Genomic DNA, 19,722 nt, shown 5'->3' with positions numbered 1-19,722 from the left:
GATGTGAAGTTGCCCCAATCCTCAAGTAGAGCATTGAGTACTACAGTTGTCATTTCTTTGTCAAACATGACTTCTCCTAGTTCTTGAAGTTGATCTCTCATCTCAGAGATTCTCATGAAGTAGGGAGCTATTCCTTCCTTGGATATCTTCATCTTGTACAATTCATTGCGTAGTGATATCACTTCTCCAGTTGTGCTAACCGAGAATAGCTCTATCAATTTATCATAGATTTCTTTTGATGTTTCAAGCTTGGAAACATAAGGAATGAGAGAGTCCTTGATGGATTCTATTAGAATCCTTTGAGCTCTTGTTTCATCCTTATTGTACTTTGCTAAGGCTTGAGTTTGTTCCTTAGCAAGGACAGTGACATCCCCTTTGATGTGGTCTAGAAGTTCATTCTCCTTGAGAAATAAATCAGTCCTCTTTTTCCATGCAAGGAAATTAGCAGTCCCAACCAATTTGTTGCTTTCCTTGCAAAAAGACATTGAGATATGTTCAAAAGGGGACATACAAATACTTACTTGATAGTGTTGGTGATGTAGAAGTCTTGCTTCCTTCTTGAAGATTTGATGATTTGCCTTCTTGGATCTTGATGATCTTCAAATTTCCTTCTTCAAAGAGATTGCTTGATGATGAAGACTTCTTGGAGTGTGAGGCTTGACTTGGAGTGCTTTTCTTTTGAAGATGATGTAACTTGATGTAGGTTCTCCTTTGAATGGATCTTCTTGTAGGTGCCTTTATATGAAAGGCTTCTCTTCTTGCTTTGTAGTCTTCCTTGATGGATAGTAGATGGTAGACCTCCTTGTCCTTGATGTATTTGAAACTCTTAGCTTGATGCTTCAACCTTGTATGTGTTCTTGAGATGCCCTTCCTTGATGTGTCACCTTAGCTCTGATACCATATTGAAGAATCTAGGGCAATTAGTTATGATAGGATTCTTCTAGCAATGATAACAATTTGTGAAATACTTTTATTTTTCTTGTTAGCTTGATCTTCTTCTTATTATTAGTGTATTTTCTTTTACTTCAAAAAATACAAAAGACAAGAACACAAGATGTTGGCTCTTTGCCAGGGCAAAACCTCTCTCTCTTAGAGAGGAAAACCCTTTCTCAAATTTATCTTATTGAGGCTTCTACCGATAAATGCCAAACCCTAGACCCTTGACAAGAATATCCTCCAAGCACAAGTCAAGTCTTTGTCCTTCTTCTTCCAACACTTCGTCCTCCTTCCTCAGGCACTTTGTCCTTCTTTCGACCACTGATAGTAGTCCTTGTTATGCTTCTTCTACAAGAGATATTCCTCTTTGATCCTGAGTAGATTCCTTCACATATAAAGAGTATTGTATCCCTTCTCCAACCGAGCTCTTTCTTGAGATATAGTTGCAAGTATGATATGACAGCAGTGTGGCCCTATTTCTTCGCACGTGTGAGGGGATTCCTTCTAGAACCTTATGTGAAAGTCCTCTTTCCTTCTTCGCTTGAGTGAGAGGCCTTTTAGGCCTACTTTTCTAGCCCAAACAATGAGATATGTATGACTATGGTGGAGGGCTGCTATGCCAGCAGAGAGACCCTCTTTTTCTTCACATGTGTGACTACAATTGACCTTAGAACAGTCCTCTAAGGCTCGGTACTTTTTCTTCCTCCTTCGCTGGACTAGAGGCTCCTTTCTTTGTCCCTTTCTCACCTTTATCTTGTCCCTTCTTCTCGCTGATTTCAAAGGTGATCTTCGTTGTCATTGGAGGAGTGGACAACCTCTTGTATATAGAGGTATGTCCCTTCTTTAGGTCGCCTTGAGGCCGACTTGTCATTTATACCTCACATTGCTTCTTTTTGTGATGTCGTTGCATGGAGGAGATTTGTGACTTTGCTTGGAGGTATTTCTTGGACTCTAATACATATAAATACATGGTGTAACATGCCCTTAACAGTCTTCAACATTTCTTTTGACTCTTTGACTTCCCTATAGCACTTTGACATGTGCTAGACATATACAATGAGCAAGAAACTCATTGATATAAATAACCAAAATAATATTTCTTTTCTTTAATAAATACAAAGATCGAAATTACATTTATGAAGACCGAACCTAGTTACACCTTCTTCAACAGTTATCGATTCTTATACGAGTCGTCGAATCAATAGCCAGACAAGTCTTATACGAGTACAAGTCGTGCACCACTAGTTTGGACGCATGCATGTGGATTAGTGTGCATAGATAAGTTTGAGCATAATTGGGACTTATTTGGAGTTCATGCATGAGCAAACTAAAGTCCACTAGGGCACATGCACTAATTGAGGAATGAGTTGGCACTTTTCTTAGAGTTAACTACAGCGCATGAATGCATGGGAAGATAATTGGGAGTGTAGTCCAATTAACTAGACGCGTGCCTTTTTCTCTCCCACTTCACAGTAGTTTGACATGAGTTAGATCCAAAGCATCTCCACTAGACTAAACACATGCTTCTTCTCTCCACTTCTACTTCAGTTGAACTCGAGCATACTCCCTTAGCCCTGCACATGACCATCTCATCCTAGTTCACCATCAATTAACTAAAATGAATGGAAGAGAACTCCATGAAGATTAGTGAGTTAACAATGTGCATCTCCTTGACACCTTCTTCTTAACTCCAGTGCTTTAAACACTTTACTTTGGGTTGTCCTCAAGTCAACAAGGTACATCCGCACATTATCTTGAGCCTCACTAAAGCACATGGATTCAAGACAGAATCTTGCATGGATAATTAGACTTCCATAGTTAATAAAAGGAGAAAGTCACTTTGGTAGCTAGGAGATGTATGATGTGAGTTTTCTATTCTATGTTGCTGCAATTTTGGGCTTAAGGTCTGACAACCTTGAGTATCCCTGGTTTCAGAGAGACATATGGGCTCCCCCTAGTCAGAAGGGTGTGTTTTGGTGGAAGAGCTTCGGTTTGTGAGACCCTAACACATCATCTTCTCTATGTTGCAATCATTCATCATGCTTGGAGGTCAATTTGGAGATAAAATTCAGAGGACAATTTCAGATTTGTGTTTATTTCAGCAAGTAATTTTCATATTTCTAATTTCTGATTTTTATATGCAAATAAAATTTCAAATTCTTTTGTGCCCTTGTTTTGGAAATATTGTTATTTTTCTAGTATCTCTATTTGTGGATATTACACAAAGATAATTGTTAAGATAAAGTCAGTATATGCCATTTCGTTTAACTATAAGATGAGATATGATTTTCACCTTTCACTGGAAAAATCAAGATTTTGACCAAAGGACTGAGAAGACTATCCATAATAGAGGCTAGTGCCATAGGCAACTGGACCACCGGTCAAGTATTTGAAAATCATTACTAAAAATTTGTTCATTTTGGAGAAAAAAGAAGTGGCCCACCTTATATCAAATTACAAGCTTGGACATGAGTACTCAGTACAGGCTTTTTTTCCAAACAAGAGAAGGAAATAAAATAAGTGTAAGAGATTTTCTCTTAAACAAGTAAACAATTCTTACCGTTTAAGAGAGCCTATGGAAGTAATAAGAGATGGAAACACAAGAAACGTAGGAAGACAAATGCACAAAGTTGGCACTACCTTCCAGGAGTTTCATTACCATTGTACATGTGATTTGTGATGCATTGACAAGAACAATTGCCCGAAATGTCATAACCTATAGGCAAAGCTGGTAGTGATGACCCCAGGGTTTTTTTCAAGGCAACCTCTGTCCAAGTGCTTATGTTCGCATTATATCTTCACTATTTGCATCATGTATATATGGCCCGCAACTGTTGCCTGACCTTTAATAATTGCCATTTGCAATAACTATTTATTTTTCACATCTTGCATTGTATTATGAATATCTTATATAATCATCATATACTAAACTCAGTGCTATAGCGACTACTAAAAACATTCAAATAAGGATGATTCATTACTAGCTCATGGAGAGTTGAAATCCAATAGCCTTGAGCAATCGATTAAACCGTTTATTTTGAAGCAAAATATTATCTTAGGAGAATGCTCCAAACATGTCAGATGAATGAATTTCCAACAAACCGTAAACTAAATTCATCAATAGTTAGTAAAGCCTGTTAGCTACAAAATATATTACTTACTGATTTGTGTTCCACAGCTGCTTCTTCTTTTTCCTTAGCCTTGAACAGCTTCTTCTTTGTAAACTGCAATGCATTAAGCTTCGTGGTGGCCAACTCGAGCTCCAACTCTAAGCGCTTCAATTTGAAATCCCTCTTTTTAGTTTCTTCAAATAATTCCTTATACCGAGGCTGACTGTTCCCAACCTTCGCTTCTCTATCGTCACTGGGCTGTGCTTCTCGGCCATGCTCCAGCATAGCCTCTGTACCCCTCTCTGCATCAACATGAGCTGTGATTGTAGATGATGAGGATGGGCTGAGCTGAAGCGCCCCCTGCTGAGTGAAAGGTCCATCTCCACCATTATCATTTCTTTGGACATAACCAAATTGCTTCTGCAAAAGAGCAACTCTCCTCTTGAAATCTTCCAGGGCTTTAGGATTAGACGACTCTTCGAAGCACCATGTCTTGCTATTCCTCTCGTCCTCCAAATGTTGGGCTTCTGAAACGCTTTCTCGCAACTGTTTTGGCGTGGAAAACATCCTGAAGTGCTGCTGCGGCCGCTGGGGGCCCTGCACAGCCCTCGTCAAAGGAGAAGGGGGAGGAAAAGATTCTAACGTCCTGATCAGTCTATCTGAATAGACTTGCCGCTGACAACTGGCTAGATTTGCCGCTGACGTCGAGGGTTCGGATCGCGGCAGAAGCAAACTGTGGTGAGACCTAGCCGGAGTAGGAGAACCCAGGCGCTGCTTCTTCTTTTGATACCATGAAATTTGATTTGGCGTGCTCAGCGGTGTCGTGCTTTGCGTGTACCTCCTCTCCTCCGTTTCCAGGCGCTCAGAGAAGAGCCTACTCCTACTCTTGCTTCCGTTAATTGAAAAAGAATAAGACGACAGTGGTGGGGACTTAGTGGAGGTCCTGAGTTGGTCCGTTAGGGCACCCATTGTATGTCCAAATCCCTGAGCAAAAGACAACAACAATTTGTCGCTCCCATTCACAGCGAACGGATTATCATTCCCCGCTACATCAAAAGATCTCGAGTTCGAGTTGCGCTGACTCTCTTTAAAAAATTTCACTCCAAACCCTGAGAGTGCGAGGGCGCCGCCCTGCGAGCAATTTCAACGGTAGTTGATGTTTATGGAATTGAGACGTTTCAAGTCTCAAAGTTTCAGTCCCTTCACCCCTGTGATGAAGCATATGTGTGCGTCTCTTTTGAAATGGATAGGTTTATGCATCCGTTTCCATTGCCAGAAAAATAAAGGATGCGGAGGTCATGCAGGCATACATGATAAATCTTAAGAATTTAACCCCTTATTTCTAGAGAGACAGTTACAGTTTTCATTTCAGGGCTTTTCCATTTACAATTGCCTTTTCTGTCTGCTCATCAAAACCTAAACCTAAATTTGTATTTGTAGCTTCTATTTTAATAAATTAACCCATAAAATGAAAATATGCCAAAGACTCATCCTCATCTATTTTTCAAATTTGTTTGGGAAGCGGGAGGAGACTCTCTTTGAAAACAAAGTGACAATTTTTTTTTTACACCATCTTTGGTAGTCACCATAATTCTCACACACTACATGATGGTTGTATATATCCACATATACATCATTCTATATTTTTTATTATTGGTAATGCTACCAAAGAAATGCATAAATAATCATGGAAATTTACTATTTTACTTATCATTATTACTGGTTATATTTATTGTTAATTTAGTTTTTTCTATCATTTAGTCTTTCGCTCTAAAAATTGTTTAATTTATTTCTAGATTAATATTGTAAATTTAATTTTAGTTTTTCTGGGTAAGTAGCGATGGCTTTGGAATGAAGTCTCACTAAATAGGAGATCTTGATTTCGAATCTTGTGCTACCCTAGCCCCGTGAATAATGGACTTGTAAATTCAAAAATAGGAGAGTCTTGCCAAATTTACAAAAAAAATATTGTAAATTTAATTTTAGTTATTTTTTATTATTATTTAAATTTATTTATGATTGGTTGAGACATGTAAAGTTGAAAATAGGAGACTCCTACCAAGCTTACCAAAAAAATATTGTAAATTTAATTTTAGTTATTTTTTTTATTATTTAAATTTATTTATGATTGGTTGAGACATGTAAAGTCAAAAATAAGAGAGTCCTACCAAACTTACAAAAAAAATATTGTAAATTTAATTTTACTTATCTTTTATTATTATTTAAATTTATTTATGATTTGTTTAGACATGTAAAGTTGAGGAGAGCCCTACCAAACTTACAAAAAAAATATTGTAAATTTAATTTTAGTTATTTTTTATTATTATTTAAATTTATTTATGAATGGTTGAGACATGTAAACTCAAAAATAAGAAAATCTTACCAAGCTTACAAAAAATATTGTAAATTTAATTTTAATTATTTATTATTATTATTTAAATTTATTTATTTGTAAAATGATTTTTTAATAACTTTGAGCAAGCAACTTCCGTCTCCCAACAACAACGTATGTCTCCTCCGTTGGGTGTTTGTGATGGTTATGGTGGAGTTGTAAAGGATGGTACACACCATGCATGCAGCATGCATGATGTTGCTCTCTCTCACTCCGTTTTCAAATTAAGCGCCAAAATGAAATTTGAAATAAAGCTGGAAATAAGGGCTCCCATCTTTAGATTTCGTGTTGGAGCGAGCAGACGCATCCCTCTGAGTCTCTATGCACCTGGGCTACTGTAGACCGTGGAGTTGTAGGTGTTGCAGCGAGCAGACGCATCATTGGAAGGGTTGCCTCTGAATCTCTATGCACCTGGGCTACTGTAGTCTCCACAGCCTAGTCCTCAAATAAATTTTTCGGATCGGAAATATTCCAGATAATAGAGGTAAAATGGCATTCTCTTCACAGTTTTTCACTGTTATTCTAATCATTTGTGATTTAATTAATTAGATGCAGAACGGGTTCCTCTGTCGACCTTCCTATCTTTTCTTGAAGAGTTTGAAAATGATAGCAATGTGGAGGACTTGTTTGGTTGAGAGACCACCTTTTATTCCTCTTATCTTCAAGCACAATGGAACCAATAATATTGATCCACCGCAAACAATACGAGTGAGATTCAGTTGTGGAGAGCGGCCTGAACATGAGAACAGAGGAGAGAACGGAATGGAATGGAATGGAATGAAGTCGTTATTGAAGAAACGAATGGGAGAAGGAGCAGCTCCAGCAGTGCGTTGTGGTAGGAGTAATAAACAAGTGCAGGGTGAACGTTCGTTGTGTTCGGCCGCGTTATTGTTTGAACCCTGGAAACGATTGTTGCGGATAAATAAATAAATACATGCATGGGTCACTTGGGGATGAAGAAGGGGAAGAAAAAGATGGGGAAAGGGTATTCCAAGCGTCACGCCTCTGCATTATACTAAAAGTGAGTGAGAGCATGGTGGGCAAAGCTGCCTGGAAATTGCAGTCTTCTGTAAAGATTAAATCTTTCCCTCTTAGCCAATGATGATATATTTGGCAGGGTCGAAGAGAAGGTGAGATAATTTGAAAAATGAATATGTGATGGTTGCCTTGACAAACAGAGGAGTGAAATGATGAGGACAAGTATAATCAATCACCTGCAGAATGAAACTCTGTTGGACATGCTCACTCACTCACCAATATGAGGAGGTTATGAGTAAATTGTATATGATACTGCAGTCACTCTAGTAAACATAGTGGCGGAGGGAAGTTCTCGAAGCAATTCGTGTAATTGTTTGGCTTACAAAGCCCTTTCAAAAACACAAAAGGTTTAGAATCGAAGTGGTCAATTTCTAAGTTTTCGTTTGTTCACTAAATATTGATATATTATTTACATCATGGGTGGAGTGCTATCTATTTATGATGGTTGATTGAAATGATATCATTAATTTTCATAATCTTCATCTGGGTTGATTGCTCATCATTATTTTGGTTTTGGTTGATCCAGAGGGTGAGATTAATTTTTAAGATTTGAAAATTTCTATGATTATATTTTTATAAATTAATTGATGATACTATTCATGTTTATAAAAATATCAATTGTTTTTATTAGATTTTGTTTAATGATGGTATGTTTTAAAGTTTTGGATTAGATTTAAAAAAAAAAAATAGTTAAATCATGAATACTAATACCAATTTTCAGAGTACACGAGCAAAAGATATTCTTCAAAGCATGCAAACAAAACACAAGTAAAAGATATCTTAATCACTCAAAAAATTAGGTTTTTTTTTCACACTGTTTTCTTTATTTACTACTTAGAAAGCATGGGGATTCCAAAAGAAAGCAGATTCTAAAGCATCCTAGAAGGATGTGGAAATCCAAATCACCTGGGCATTAAATGGTAATGCTAGATTATGGTGGGAATAGCTTACCATAATAGAACGGTTAGAAATCCTTGACCATGATGACCCTCTACAAGCTATACTTGAAGCCCTCTCTCATGAATCCCTTAGGATTATCCCAACTGATGCAAACTACTATGCTCAATTATTTATGAGCCAAAGATTGTGTAGTCTTGACTTGCTTTTAGATTGTTATTGCACCATGCAGAATCTCTTCTACAAGATTCTTGATTACCAAAATGTGGCCTATCTAAGACATTATCTTGCTTCTAAGCTAGGAAAAATTCCAACAATTCTGAGTCACACCATTGTCAACACTCTGATTGTCCATAATGTATCATGATTCTTACTCTAGATATTAAGATGTATAGTTTACCCAGAGAAAAATCCAATAATAAGACTATACTTCTAGAGAGAAATCTAGAGCCTGGGAATAGTACTCCCAAGTTCCGAAATGGAACCATGTAGAATGACCTACAATTCTTGCACTATTGTACTATTGTTGAATGTATTGGATTGAGCATTAATACATTGATACCTCTTTTTTGGATTTTTTGTATTGTCTTAACAATATATACAGGAGTGCGAGGAACAGAACTTATGCGTCTTAACATGGCTATGGAAATTGGTAGTAGGAATAGAAGAAACTGACATTCTTTGAGCAATAGGGCTTTTATCAATTCTGGCATATTGACTACAATTCAATAGATTTACAGATTAAAATTTTAGACTAGTTCTACCATCATTTTTGGGAACAACTCTCAATTGATGGGAGGTGTTGGCCAATTGGGGATATTTCTGTGATAAATGCTAATGTTCACTTGACCATTCGTCGGGGAGAGTTAATTCACTAAACCCAATCAGGAGTGGGGTGGCATTACCGAGGTTGAAAACAACACCTTATTTTAGGGCTCTCTTATGTAGTTTTGGGTTTATAGGTGGCATGGTAGATGTAACAAAACGAATACAAACAGTAGAATGTAGTTAGGCTATCTGTGTTTGAGGGGCAAAATTGAATCCATGAAAATGTATAAAGGATTCCAAAAACTCATTAATGTAAGGATCTGTCAATGATACTTAGCACCTAGGGATTACAGACGACCAGACAAGGCCATTGTTTAGAAGACTTTGAAATCTACCAAGCAAGGCATCATTAAACTTGTTGGCTCTTGAGTCAAGGACACAAGTCAAACATGAAGTATTTAACCTTGGTCGCATCAAAGGATTAATACCAAATTGTATAACGCTAATATGGATATATCGGAAACCATTTTCAAGACCCCATTCTACATCTTCTCTATTGATTAATGGAACCTGGTAGACTTGTTGCAATAGAGAAATTGGAATATTAACAGAAGTAAAACGGAAAAGACTGACAACTCTGAACTTAAAAACAGACAGATTATAAATCTTATCGACATCAATGTCTGGGAGTGTCCAGTTTGGTTGGGGATCAAATTCCTGGGTGATAGCACGGGTGTTATATAGAGGATCCTTATTATCTTTATTCAAAAGTTTGGACAACCATGACCATCCTTTATCATAAGCGGCTTTGTGTGATTCAGAAAACTCATAACTTCGCCTAGAGTCCATATTGATACAAGAGAAAGAATAAGAGGCACTTGAAAAATTGCAAGTTTAGTTGAAACCCTTTGGTCCACCGCCTTCATGCCCAAACATGACCTCCTCTAGTCTTCAAACGAGACTTATCACAAGGCAGGGCCTTCAACTTTCGTCTACAATAGGTAAACTCCTACTCTCTTCTAAAAAAGCACGACTTTGGCTCTGATACCAATTTTAGAGTACGCAAACAAAACACAAATCCCTAGCAACAAAAAAAAAATTTAAAATATTCCTTATCACTGTTTATTTTTTTAATTTTAATTTTCTAATGTTTTTTTGTTTTTTGTTTTATTTTTTATCTTAAATTTTTTCGATTTATTTTTTTAATGTTTTTTTATTTTTTTTCTTATTTATTTAAATCCTTTTTAGAAATTTTTTTAAATGTGTTTTTTTTTAGTTTTTTTAATTTATTGTTTTGAATTTATTTATTTTAGAATTTTTTTTAAATGTTTTTTAATTTATTGTGTTGAATTTATTTATTTTTTAAATGTATTATTTATTTATTGATTTTAATGTTATTTATTTTTATTTTTTTTATTTTTCTGATGATGATGATGATGATAGTGGTTAACGTCCATTGAGATTAAATTGGTTTATCGGACCTATAATTTTCTTAGTTTTTAATTGTCTGGCTCCTCGTCTTTCTTGGCGAGATTAGTGATGTAGCTTTCTTTTTTTTCTCTAGGGTCTTCCAACTTCCTTTATCTTGCATCTCCTTCATCTCTTCTGGTTCTTGGGACATTGATGTCTTAGCTTCGCGATCTATTGTGTTCGTCCTTTTGAAGATAGTCGGAGAAGAAGTTTGGTCTACGAGATCTGTTTTGCTGTTAAAGGAAGATTTATTTTGTGCAATATTCGTATCCTCATAACTGTTGATGCTTGAGGGGTTGTCAAGTTCACTTTTTTGTTGTTGGGCGGGGCTTTCTCCCTACTTGTCTTGAGAGTTGTTTTTCTCTTGCCCGATTTCTTGTGATTCAGAGTTTTCTCTAGAGTATTCTTCTTTGATGACAGTGTAGTGTTCTTTTTGTGCTCCTTCCCACCATGTAGATCTGTGGTGATTTTTTCTAGCAGAATTTTTCTCGAAGGCTTTTGGGCAATTTTTGGCTAGATGGCCTGTCTCAAAGCAGGATCGACATCAGAAGAGGACACTTTCATAATCAAGTTTCTGGTTCCACACATAGTCTTTACTTGTTAGGTTTATTTCAACTGGGAATCCAGCGCTGAAGTCCATTTCCACACAGATGCGTGCATAGTTGGTTCTGGCATATTCCTCTGTTTCTGGGCACCTGCAATAAAATTTCCCAATTGCATTTCCAATGGCTTTTAGCGAGGAGAGATTCCAGAGATGCAAGGGTAGGCTTGGCAATCTCACGCAAACTGGTGTTAAGCTTATGACTGTTGTTGAGGGATCGAATGATGGGTTCCATGGCTTCATGAATAGGCCTGAGTTTTCCCAAAACCAAGGGCCGGAATCTAGAATACATTGTCTGCTTTCAGGATTTTCAAAATCTACTATAAAGAAACCCCTAGCACAGGGGTAGATATTAATTTCATCAGAAATGACAAGCTTCCATACCTCCGAGATCCAATTGTGGAGAGCTGTCAGCCGCAGCCAAAAACCATTGAACCGACAGATTAGGGCACTTTCAGAAAACTTCAAAGCCTCATCAAGTGAGGCTTGGACCACCTGGACAGTGGGAGCTGGGGCTTCACTGACGATATGGGCAAGAGTTTGCCCTCCAGGAGCAGACGGAACTGAGCCAGTAGCTATTTTCGCGAAGCTAGGAGCCATATTTGACTTGCCCGTAGAACCCAACTGCAGAGAAATAAGGCAGAAGATTAGATCTAGATCTAGCCGCAGAAAATTAAACAGGTGGTTCGTCTATGAAATTGGTTGTTGCCTTTGATAACCCCACAGCGTGAGACAGCGGAGAATGCTGAAACACAGTGTGGGAGCCGAGACCCAGGAAATAAGGCAGAAGATTAGATCTAGATCTAGTCGCAGAAGATTAGATCTAGAATCCAGCCGCAAAGAAATAAGGCAAAGGATTAGATCTAGATCTAGCTGCAAAAGATTATATCTAGAACTCAGTCGCAGAAAAATAAGGCAAAAGATTAGATCTAGATCTAGCTGCAGAAGATTGAACAGGTGGTTCGTCTATGAAATTGGTTGTTGCATTTGATAACCCCACAACGTGAGACAGTGGAGAGTGCCAAAACACAACGTGGGAGCCGAGACCCAGCCGCACAGAAATAAGGCAAAAAATTAGATCTAGATCTAGTCGCAGAAGGTTAGATCTAGAACCCAGCCGCAGAGAAGATTAGATCTAGAACCCAGCCGCAAAGAAATGGCACTCCTGAGACAGAATTTTCTCTCAATAGAAAGCTCCCAAGTCAATACTCTCTGATTTCCACAGTCCAAACAAAATTTTCTTCTTCTTATTGGGGTTTCAACCCCAAAACCCTTTTAACAGTTCTGGTTTAAAAGCTGTACCAATGGCGGCAGCAGATCCCTTGTTCGATTCTCTCCAAAGTACACAGTCAATGATGGAATCCTTCGACAAGTCTCTTGTCCGAGCTTTGCAAAGACAACACCAGCGAGTCGGTTCTCGATCTGCGGAAGAACCTGATGGAGTTCTCGACAAAACTCTACGGAAGAACTCTAATAATCTATTATTTTTATGTTTTTTTTTGTTAATTTTTTTCTTCAATTATGCTTTTTTTTAAAGATATATAAACATATATATATGATAAGTTAATTTATTTTTAACATTTTTTACATTTTTATGTTTGATTTTTTTTTTATCTTTTTTATGTATTTGATATTTTTTGGTCTTTTTTTAATTTTATTTTTTTCTTCTAATATACATTTTTATTTACTTATTTTTATTTTTTGAAACTTTTGTTTTTTTAATGTTTTATCTTTTATTTTCTTTTGTAAATTTTTGTTTTCATTTTTTTTTTTAATTTTAAGGATTTTTTTTGGGAGTCATGGTATTTTATCTTTAACATCATTATTTAAAAACGTTGAAATTTTATCGTGTTAAAAAAATAACAACAAGGAACGTTATTAGCACTGACAATTTTCGTTTTTTTTTAATGTTGAAAATTTATCAAAAAAAAAATGTTATTCTAGCATCAACGCTTTTGAGTTGTTTTTCTTGTTTTTGGCTAGAGTTCTTGTTTGATAGTTTACACTGTTAATAGTAGATTGACATAGATATATTATACAATTAACAATGTGTTAGGTCCCTATAATACTAGTGATTCCCCCATTACTATTGTCATTGTAGCCCTTATTATTATTGTTGTGCCCCTAGTGTCCGCATATTGTTATTAGTGTGCCCCATAGAAGCCCACTATTGTTATTGTTGTGCCCTTATATTATTATTGTTGTGTCGGCTTTAATTATATTGTGACCCCTTAGACTCATATATATAGAAATGAGGTTTTGTCATTTGTATCATCCAAGAATTGTTCATTTGTGTAATATAAAGGAGGTTTCCCCCTCGAAGAGGTTGATTTTGAAGTCGTTGATCTATATTCTCTTCTATTTTGTGAATTGGCTACATAACATTTGGTATTAGAGCCTTTGGATTCTAAGGTTTCGCTGCTCCAAACAGGGCATCGCGGCATTTTCGCTATAACTTTTTTCTACGACGTTTCAAAAGCTAAAATTAAAACCCAATTGATCTTAAATCTCAATGAACCTCGGGTCCGAATTTTAGATCTTTTCTCGCTATATTTTTGGAGATAGGATCCAAGGAAGTTAGGGTTTTTGCAGGCTCCCGAATTATATCTCAAACAGGTGACATGGGAAAAATAGTCATAACTTTCTCTCGGGGCATGAGATTGAAGTTTCATAAAAAGTTACTGAAAGAGGACGGCCTGTAGTTTTTCTGTATTGGTTTCAGGTCCTAAGGTCGAAACAGTGACACGTGGCACTTCGTACAAGTTCACTCTATTGAACTAGTCTATAATCAGGTCATCGTGGGAGATTTGGCATAACTCTTTCTTGGAGAATCCAATCTTGATCAGACTTGCGAGGTTGGCAAGAGGACTCAGAGGGCTACCGCGGGACGGAATTTCAGACCTTGGAGATCTGAAATTACAGAGATACAACAACTTCAATATTGAGCTCCTAGAAAGTGAAAAAAGATGTGTATTTTTTTTTTAAATTTTGCATAAGTTTGGTTTAAAAAATTAGTTTGAAAGATTTCAAAGGGCATAGTGAAGCATTATTATCATTAATTGATGCCTTGAAGAAATAAAATGGAAACACCTAGTAAGCAACTTGAAAGCTCTAGCATGACTCATGAAGAATAGGAAGAAATGCAACATGATATATCAAAATTAAGAGACCAAGTGCAACAAAATTCACTCTCACAAAAAGTAACAGAAGCTAAGATGGATAGTTTAAAGAAAGGCGTGGAAGCTAAGATGGATGGTTTAAAGAAAGGCATGGAAGCTAAAATGGATGGTATAGAATAAAAACTTAAAGGCAACATGGAAGATTTGAAAACAGATTTGACAAATTTGATACAAGAAATGCTTACTAATGGCGAAAGGGTAGTAAAGGAAACTCATGATGAGAACAAAATAAATGTTAATCATGATTTCATAGACTCTAACATTGGATTGAAGACCCACCATGTTTCAAAGATCGATATGAGGAAGTTTGATGGCAAGGATCACGTAACATGGATACAACAGATGGAGCAATATTTCGATCTCCATAATGTGCAAAACACACAAAAGGTACACATTGCAACTTTATATTTGGAACCAAATCATTTTGTATGGTATCGATGGCTTTGCTCTCATAAACAAATTGTCACTTAGGCAATTTTTACGGAAGAAATGATAGCACATTATGAGGATATAAAAAGCAACACTTTTTTTAGCCAATTGATAAATCTCAAACAAAAGGGTTCAATGATGAAGCACATTGAGGACTTCCAAAAATTGAATATAAGGGTGAAAGATATTCCAGAGGAGCATAGGATTGATGTGTTCATAGGGACTTTAAAGGATAACATCCAACATGAGGTTCACCTTTGGGAACTTGATTCATTGGAGAAGGCATTCAGGTTGGCAAGAAAAATGGACAGCAAAATTGTGGCAACAAGGAAGCCTACCACTTTGTTATAGCGGCGACAACTACCCTCCAAAATTTTGCCTTAGCCTATTTTGGAGCCTCCCTACCAACCTTCACAGCAGCTTTCCTTGCTTCGTCAATTCCCCAAGCTTCAGTGTCTTTCTTGCTCAAAGGCAGCCTGTCGATCACAGTTTGATCTTTTCCCTTCACAGGCTGCTCACCCGGATTTGGTCCAACTATAGGCTGAGCAGCTTCCTAGTGAAATTTGCGCATTTTTGGAGGACAACCAACCTTCCTTCCAAGAATTGCGCAAATCCCTTTAACAGCCTATTGGGCTCCAGGATTGTGCAATCCTTCCAGCCAACCCTCCCAGTAGGATTTGCGCAATTTTTTCCATCAACAGGTTGTTCAGCCCAGGATTTGCGCAAATCTGGGCAACAATCAACTGGTCTGCCGAGAAATTACGCAATCCCCTTAGGCAGTCAACCCAGCTTACAGTTAGAAAAGCACATTTTTTTCCAGCAGTCGAGCAGTAGCTTGCATGTGCAGCTGAGTTGATCGGTTCCTTCCAGGACCGAGCAAAACAGACTTGCATGCATAGGTTGCTTCTCCCAAGGCAGCATGCAAAGGCATCCCTTGTTTCATGGATCTATGTTTACCAGTTGGAGGTTACATGCAAGGAGTAATTCTGAAACCTCCCTCCAAGTGTCACTTCCCCTAGATTTGTGGCATGTGCATCACAACCTCAATGTTATCAAAACTCATCAACCGGATGCTGTAGAGCTCATTCCTCACATCAACCTTGTAGCTCTGACATCCCACATCACATCTAGAAGCAGTCGGCACATTCAGCTACGCTATTTTGGGGTAAGCCCGCTTCCCATGCCTTGTGTTGCAATTTTGTTGTTTTTTGGGTTTTCACTTGTATGAGTATTGTTTGCTCGATTTCTTTAAATGCTTGTTGTCGTTTACATGTACACTAGCTTGTTCTAGCTCTGTTTCAGTTTTCATTGCTATCTCACTGTTGTCGCATGCATGAAATTGTTTTGCACGGACATTGGCCCAACCAGCGAACTGCCTCACCCACATGCATGTTGATCTATTTGCTTAATCCTCCATTCATGTTTTGGATGCACTATTTATCACTTCTGATATCACTTAGTGTCGCCATGCATTTCATCGACTTACTTGCTTTCAGTTTCCCGTCGGCAAGTCAGGCCAACCTTCGCCCGGTCTCTGCCTTCATCAAGGCTACATTGCACATTCTGGATAAGGAAGGATCACCTTCCTCTCCAGATTTGTGCATTCTGGCCCAGCACTGACCTCCTGGACTGAATTGCGCATTTTTGGAGGTCAATGGCTGCTTGGCCCAAAAATTTGCGCAAATCTATCTGATCCAAATTGGATCCTAAAACTCTCTAAGTTTTCATGACTGTTTCAAATTATGCTAAAAGATTCAAGTCCTAGAAAAGATCAAAGCTATCAGAAGGAATCCTCATAACAATTGCAGTTGTGGCTAGAGCGGAGCAACGAGGACCCTCGGTCGAGTCTGCAGACCATTGACCCATGGTAAAGCGCAATGGCACAAAACTGGCAAAACCGGAGGCCAGATCAAGAAACGGAGGTGGATTTTGATACGCGATCAGTGAAGGAAAGGAAAGCCTCAAAACGCTCGGACCCAAAAACTCTATAAAACTCGAAAAAGTAACGGTTTCGGTTCCATAGCGCGGATTCCCCAACACTAACAGGATATCGGAAGGCTTCGAGGTAGTAAGCAGTTTTGACTGAGTCCCGCCCGATGCCACACATCGACCAACACACGTCTGGCGAAAGAGAGAGAAAACCGCCCGCATCAGACGGGTAAACATCATGCGACTTGTCCGCCCGATATGAAGGACGACCGTAGGATCTGGGGAGTCCAGATTGACAGCGGAGATACGTCCCTGATGACTGACCGGATTTGACAGGTCAAAAAGCAAGATGACAAGGATTTGACGTCCGATGTGGATGATGAGTTGGCAACGATTCGTGTTCGCGGGCAATCTTGAAGCAAACAGATTTAACGGCCATTCGAGTATGATTCAGGGAATCTGACACCCAGTTCGTTAGCAAACAGGTGGCCACCTCCTTGCGAGGCGTTACCCAGTAATGATGACGCAAAGCAGAGGAATTCGAACGGACAGAGGAAAGGAAACTAAAAGGCTAGGAAGCAGAAATGAGCAGTCAAAAAGCAGACTGGCTTTAAAGCCATGAACTGACAGAAGTAGAGACAAGCAACACACAGAGACGCAGCAAGCTAATAGCAGAGAACAAAGAGTAGAAGCCGAGCTGACCTGAAGGCAGCATCGAGCCAGACAGAGCCAGAGAGAGACAAAGAGTCTGTGTACTCCATTGAAGGCTTGAGACGTTCAAGCAAGCTCCTCGGTATAGGCCTATCATACTACTGTGACCCTCAGAGGTCGAGTTTCTGTAAGGAGAGTCTATTCACTCCATTCCTACTGACTTCATTCTGTTAGTGAGACTCGAATCGAACTCATTGTTGTAAAAACTCTACTTGAAAACATAATAGAGAGGCCACCATTAAAAGGTTGGACCAAGAGACGTAGCCCAAGAGCATTGGGTGAACTCCTTATTAAACTTGTTTTGTTTACATGTTTGACTGTTATATTTTCTTTGATTGCCTCAGTGTCTATGTATTCTAGCAATCTTCTTGATCCGTTGCATAAGTAACATAGGCACATCCATGCACGAGTCTATAATACCTTTCATTCTTTATCCTGGATAAATTCCAGATCAAGTGGTATCAGAGCGTTTGGTTTACTAAGGTTAGACAAGCTTGTGCTGGATTTTGTTGTTGAATGCTAACTAGATCAAAGCTTAAATTAGGAGAAGGACAATTGGTTGAAACTAAACCGGAATTGGAAGAGTCTACTCTAAGAGGAAAATGTCAGAAGAAAATCCCTTGGAATTAGACCCCCAGTTCATGGATAGTTTTATGACCCTAAAATCCATGGTGGAGGAAATGTATAGGGACTATAAGAAACATAGAGATGAAGATGCATCAAGCTCCAAACAAGACAAAGGAGTAGAAGAATCTCTCCTCCATGACCACTCCAAAGGCAAAGGGAAAGAAGAAAAATTCCCCGCGCCTCCTAATAGCCCTGAACATAAAAAGAAGACATCTTTGATTAAATTAGATGTTAAATTTGATTTACCAATATATGACGGAGAGTTGAATGCAGAGAAGCTGGATAATTGGATTAGACAGATTGACGTTTATTGCAAAGTGCAGAGCATTGACTCAAACAAGAGTAAGATTCAGCTGGCCAGCCTACGCCTTGGAGGCACTGCCTTGGTATGGTGGGAAGGCAGGACACAAGCTGACATGAAGAAACATGGTAAGATTCTTTCTATCTGGAGTGAATTTGTTTCTGCAATTAAAAAGCAATTCTATCCACTAGCCTACATGCAGCAAGCCATGATGAGCTAGCAAACTCTTCAACAACTAAAAGGGAAAAGTGTACAAGGTTACACTCAAGAATTTAGGAAAAGAGCTTTGATTCTAGGAATTTCTTTAGACTCACCTGAGACTCTGTTGAAGTATATAGCTAGTCTACACAGCTACATGAGGCACACTATCCTCATGTTTAATCCCACTAGCATAGATGAGGTATCTATTCAGGCTACGCATCTAGAAGCTAGAGGTAAGAATGGGAACCCAGAAGTTGGGGGATCATCCCAACCCACTGCAAGCAAAAATAAGGAGAAAAGAAAACAGAAATGGAAAGAGAGGAAGACAAACACTATACAGAAGAGCAAGTCCTCATGCACTCACTGTAAGGAGGATGGGCAGGATGATGAACACTGTTGGATTCTGCATCTGGAGCTGAAACCTAAGAAGTTTGAGGGCAAGAAGAAGAAGACTGCTACAACTATTCAAAAGGATTTGGGGTTAGACTCAGGAGATGAAGCAACAATCGCAGCCACAGGTATAAAAGGTAAAAATTATGAAGCATCTACTAGTAATTCTGCACAATCTACTGATAATGAAGAAAATGAGAGAAAAAGACGTGAGATTTTTCATATTCGAGTTATTTCCAATCATCAAAATATTGATACTTTGTTTGATAGTGGCTCACAAGTAAATTTAATTTCTGAAGAAATTATAAAGAAGTTGGGATTCCTAACCACACCTCACAAGAAACCATATCCATTAGGTTGGCTATGTGATAAAGCAAAGCTACAAGTGACTAGACAATGTAAACTTAATTTTTCTTTTGAGTCAACATTTGTAGATGAGGTTGAGTTAGATATAGTTCCTCTGGATATATGTGGAATTGTTTTAAGAAGTCCTTACTTGTATGATAGAAAAGTTATTTTCTATAGAGCTGAGAACAAGTATCTACTCGTTAAAGATGGAATCGAATATATTGTAAGAGCTCATAAGCTCAAGAATAATTATACTCTCATAAACTCAGGGCAGATGAAACGAATTGTAAATTCATGCAAACAATTTTTCCTGATGGTTGTAAAGGAAAAGAAACCTGATAAAACCAATGTATTTGAGGGTTGTGATGCTAAACAACAAGTTGATTTAGAAAAAG

The 19,722-nt window shown here is 38.0% G+C and overlaps 1 protein-coding gene across 6 annotated transcripts in view; it reads right to left on the bottom strand.

The window, feature by feature from the left end:
- Window positions 1-5,462, bottom strand: part of LOC149142056 (ubiquitin-like-specific protease ESD4) — an 88,838-nt gene extending 83,376 nt beyond the window's left edge. For 3 of the 6 annotated variants that reach the window (XM_089450063.1, XM_089450064.1, XM_089450065.1), the window contains exon 1: window positions 4,098-5,460. In XM_089450063.1, the coding sequence (XP_089306189.1) occupies window positions 4,098-5,015 (918 nt within the window). In that variant the 5' untranslated portion in view covers window positions 5,016-5,460. Of the gene's footprint in view, window positions 1-4,097 lie in introns of all 6 variants that reach the window. The other 3 variants (XM_089450066.1, XM_089450068.1, XM_089450067.1) reach the window with 2 other exon arrangements.
- Between the last annotated feature and the right edge of the window lie 14,260 nt (window positions 5,463-19,722).

This window comes from Pinus tabuliformis, chromosome X, assembly GCF_031772625.1.
Source record: "Pinus tabuliformis cultivar Carrire ecotype Pingquan chromosome X, CPIR1, whole genome shotgun sequence".
Taxonomy (NCBI): domain Eukaryota; kingdom Viridiplantae; phylum Streptophyta; class Pinopsida; order Pinales; family Pinaceae; genus Pinus; species Pinus tabuliformis.
The sequence above is the reverse complement of the archived record's forward strand: the minus strand, read 5'-3'. Positions and strand labels throughout refer to the sequence as shown.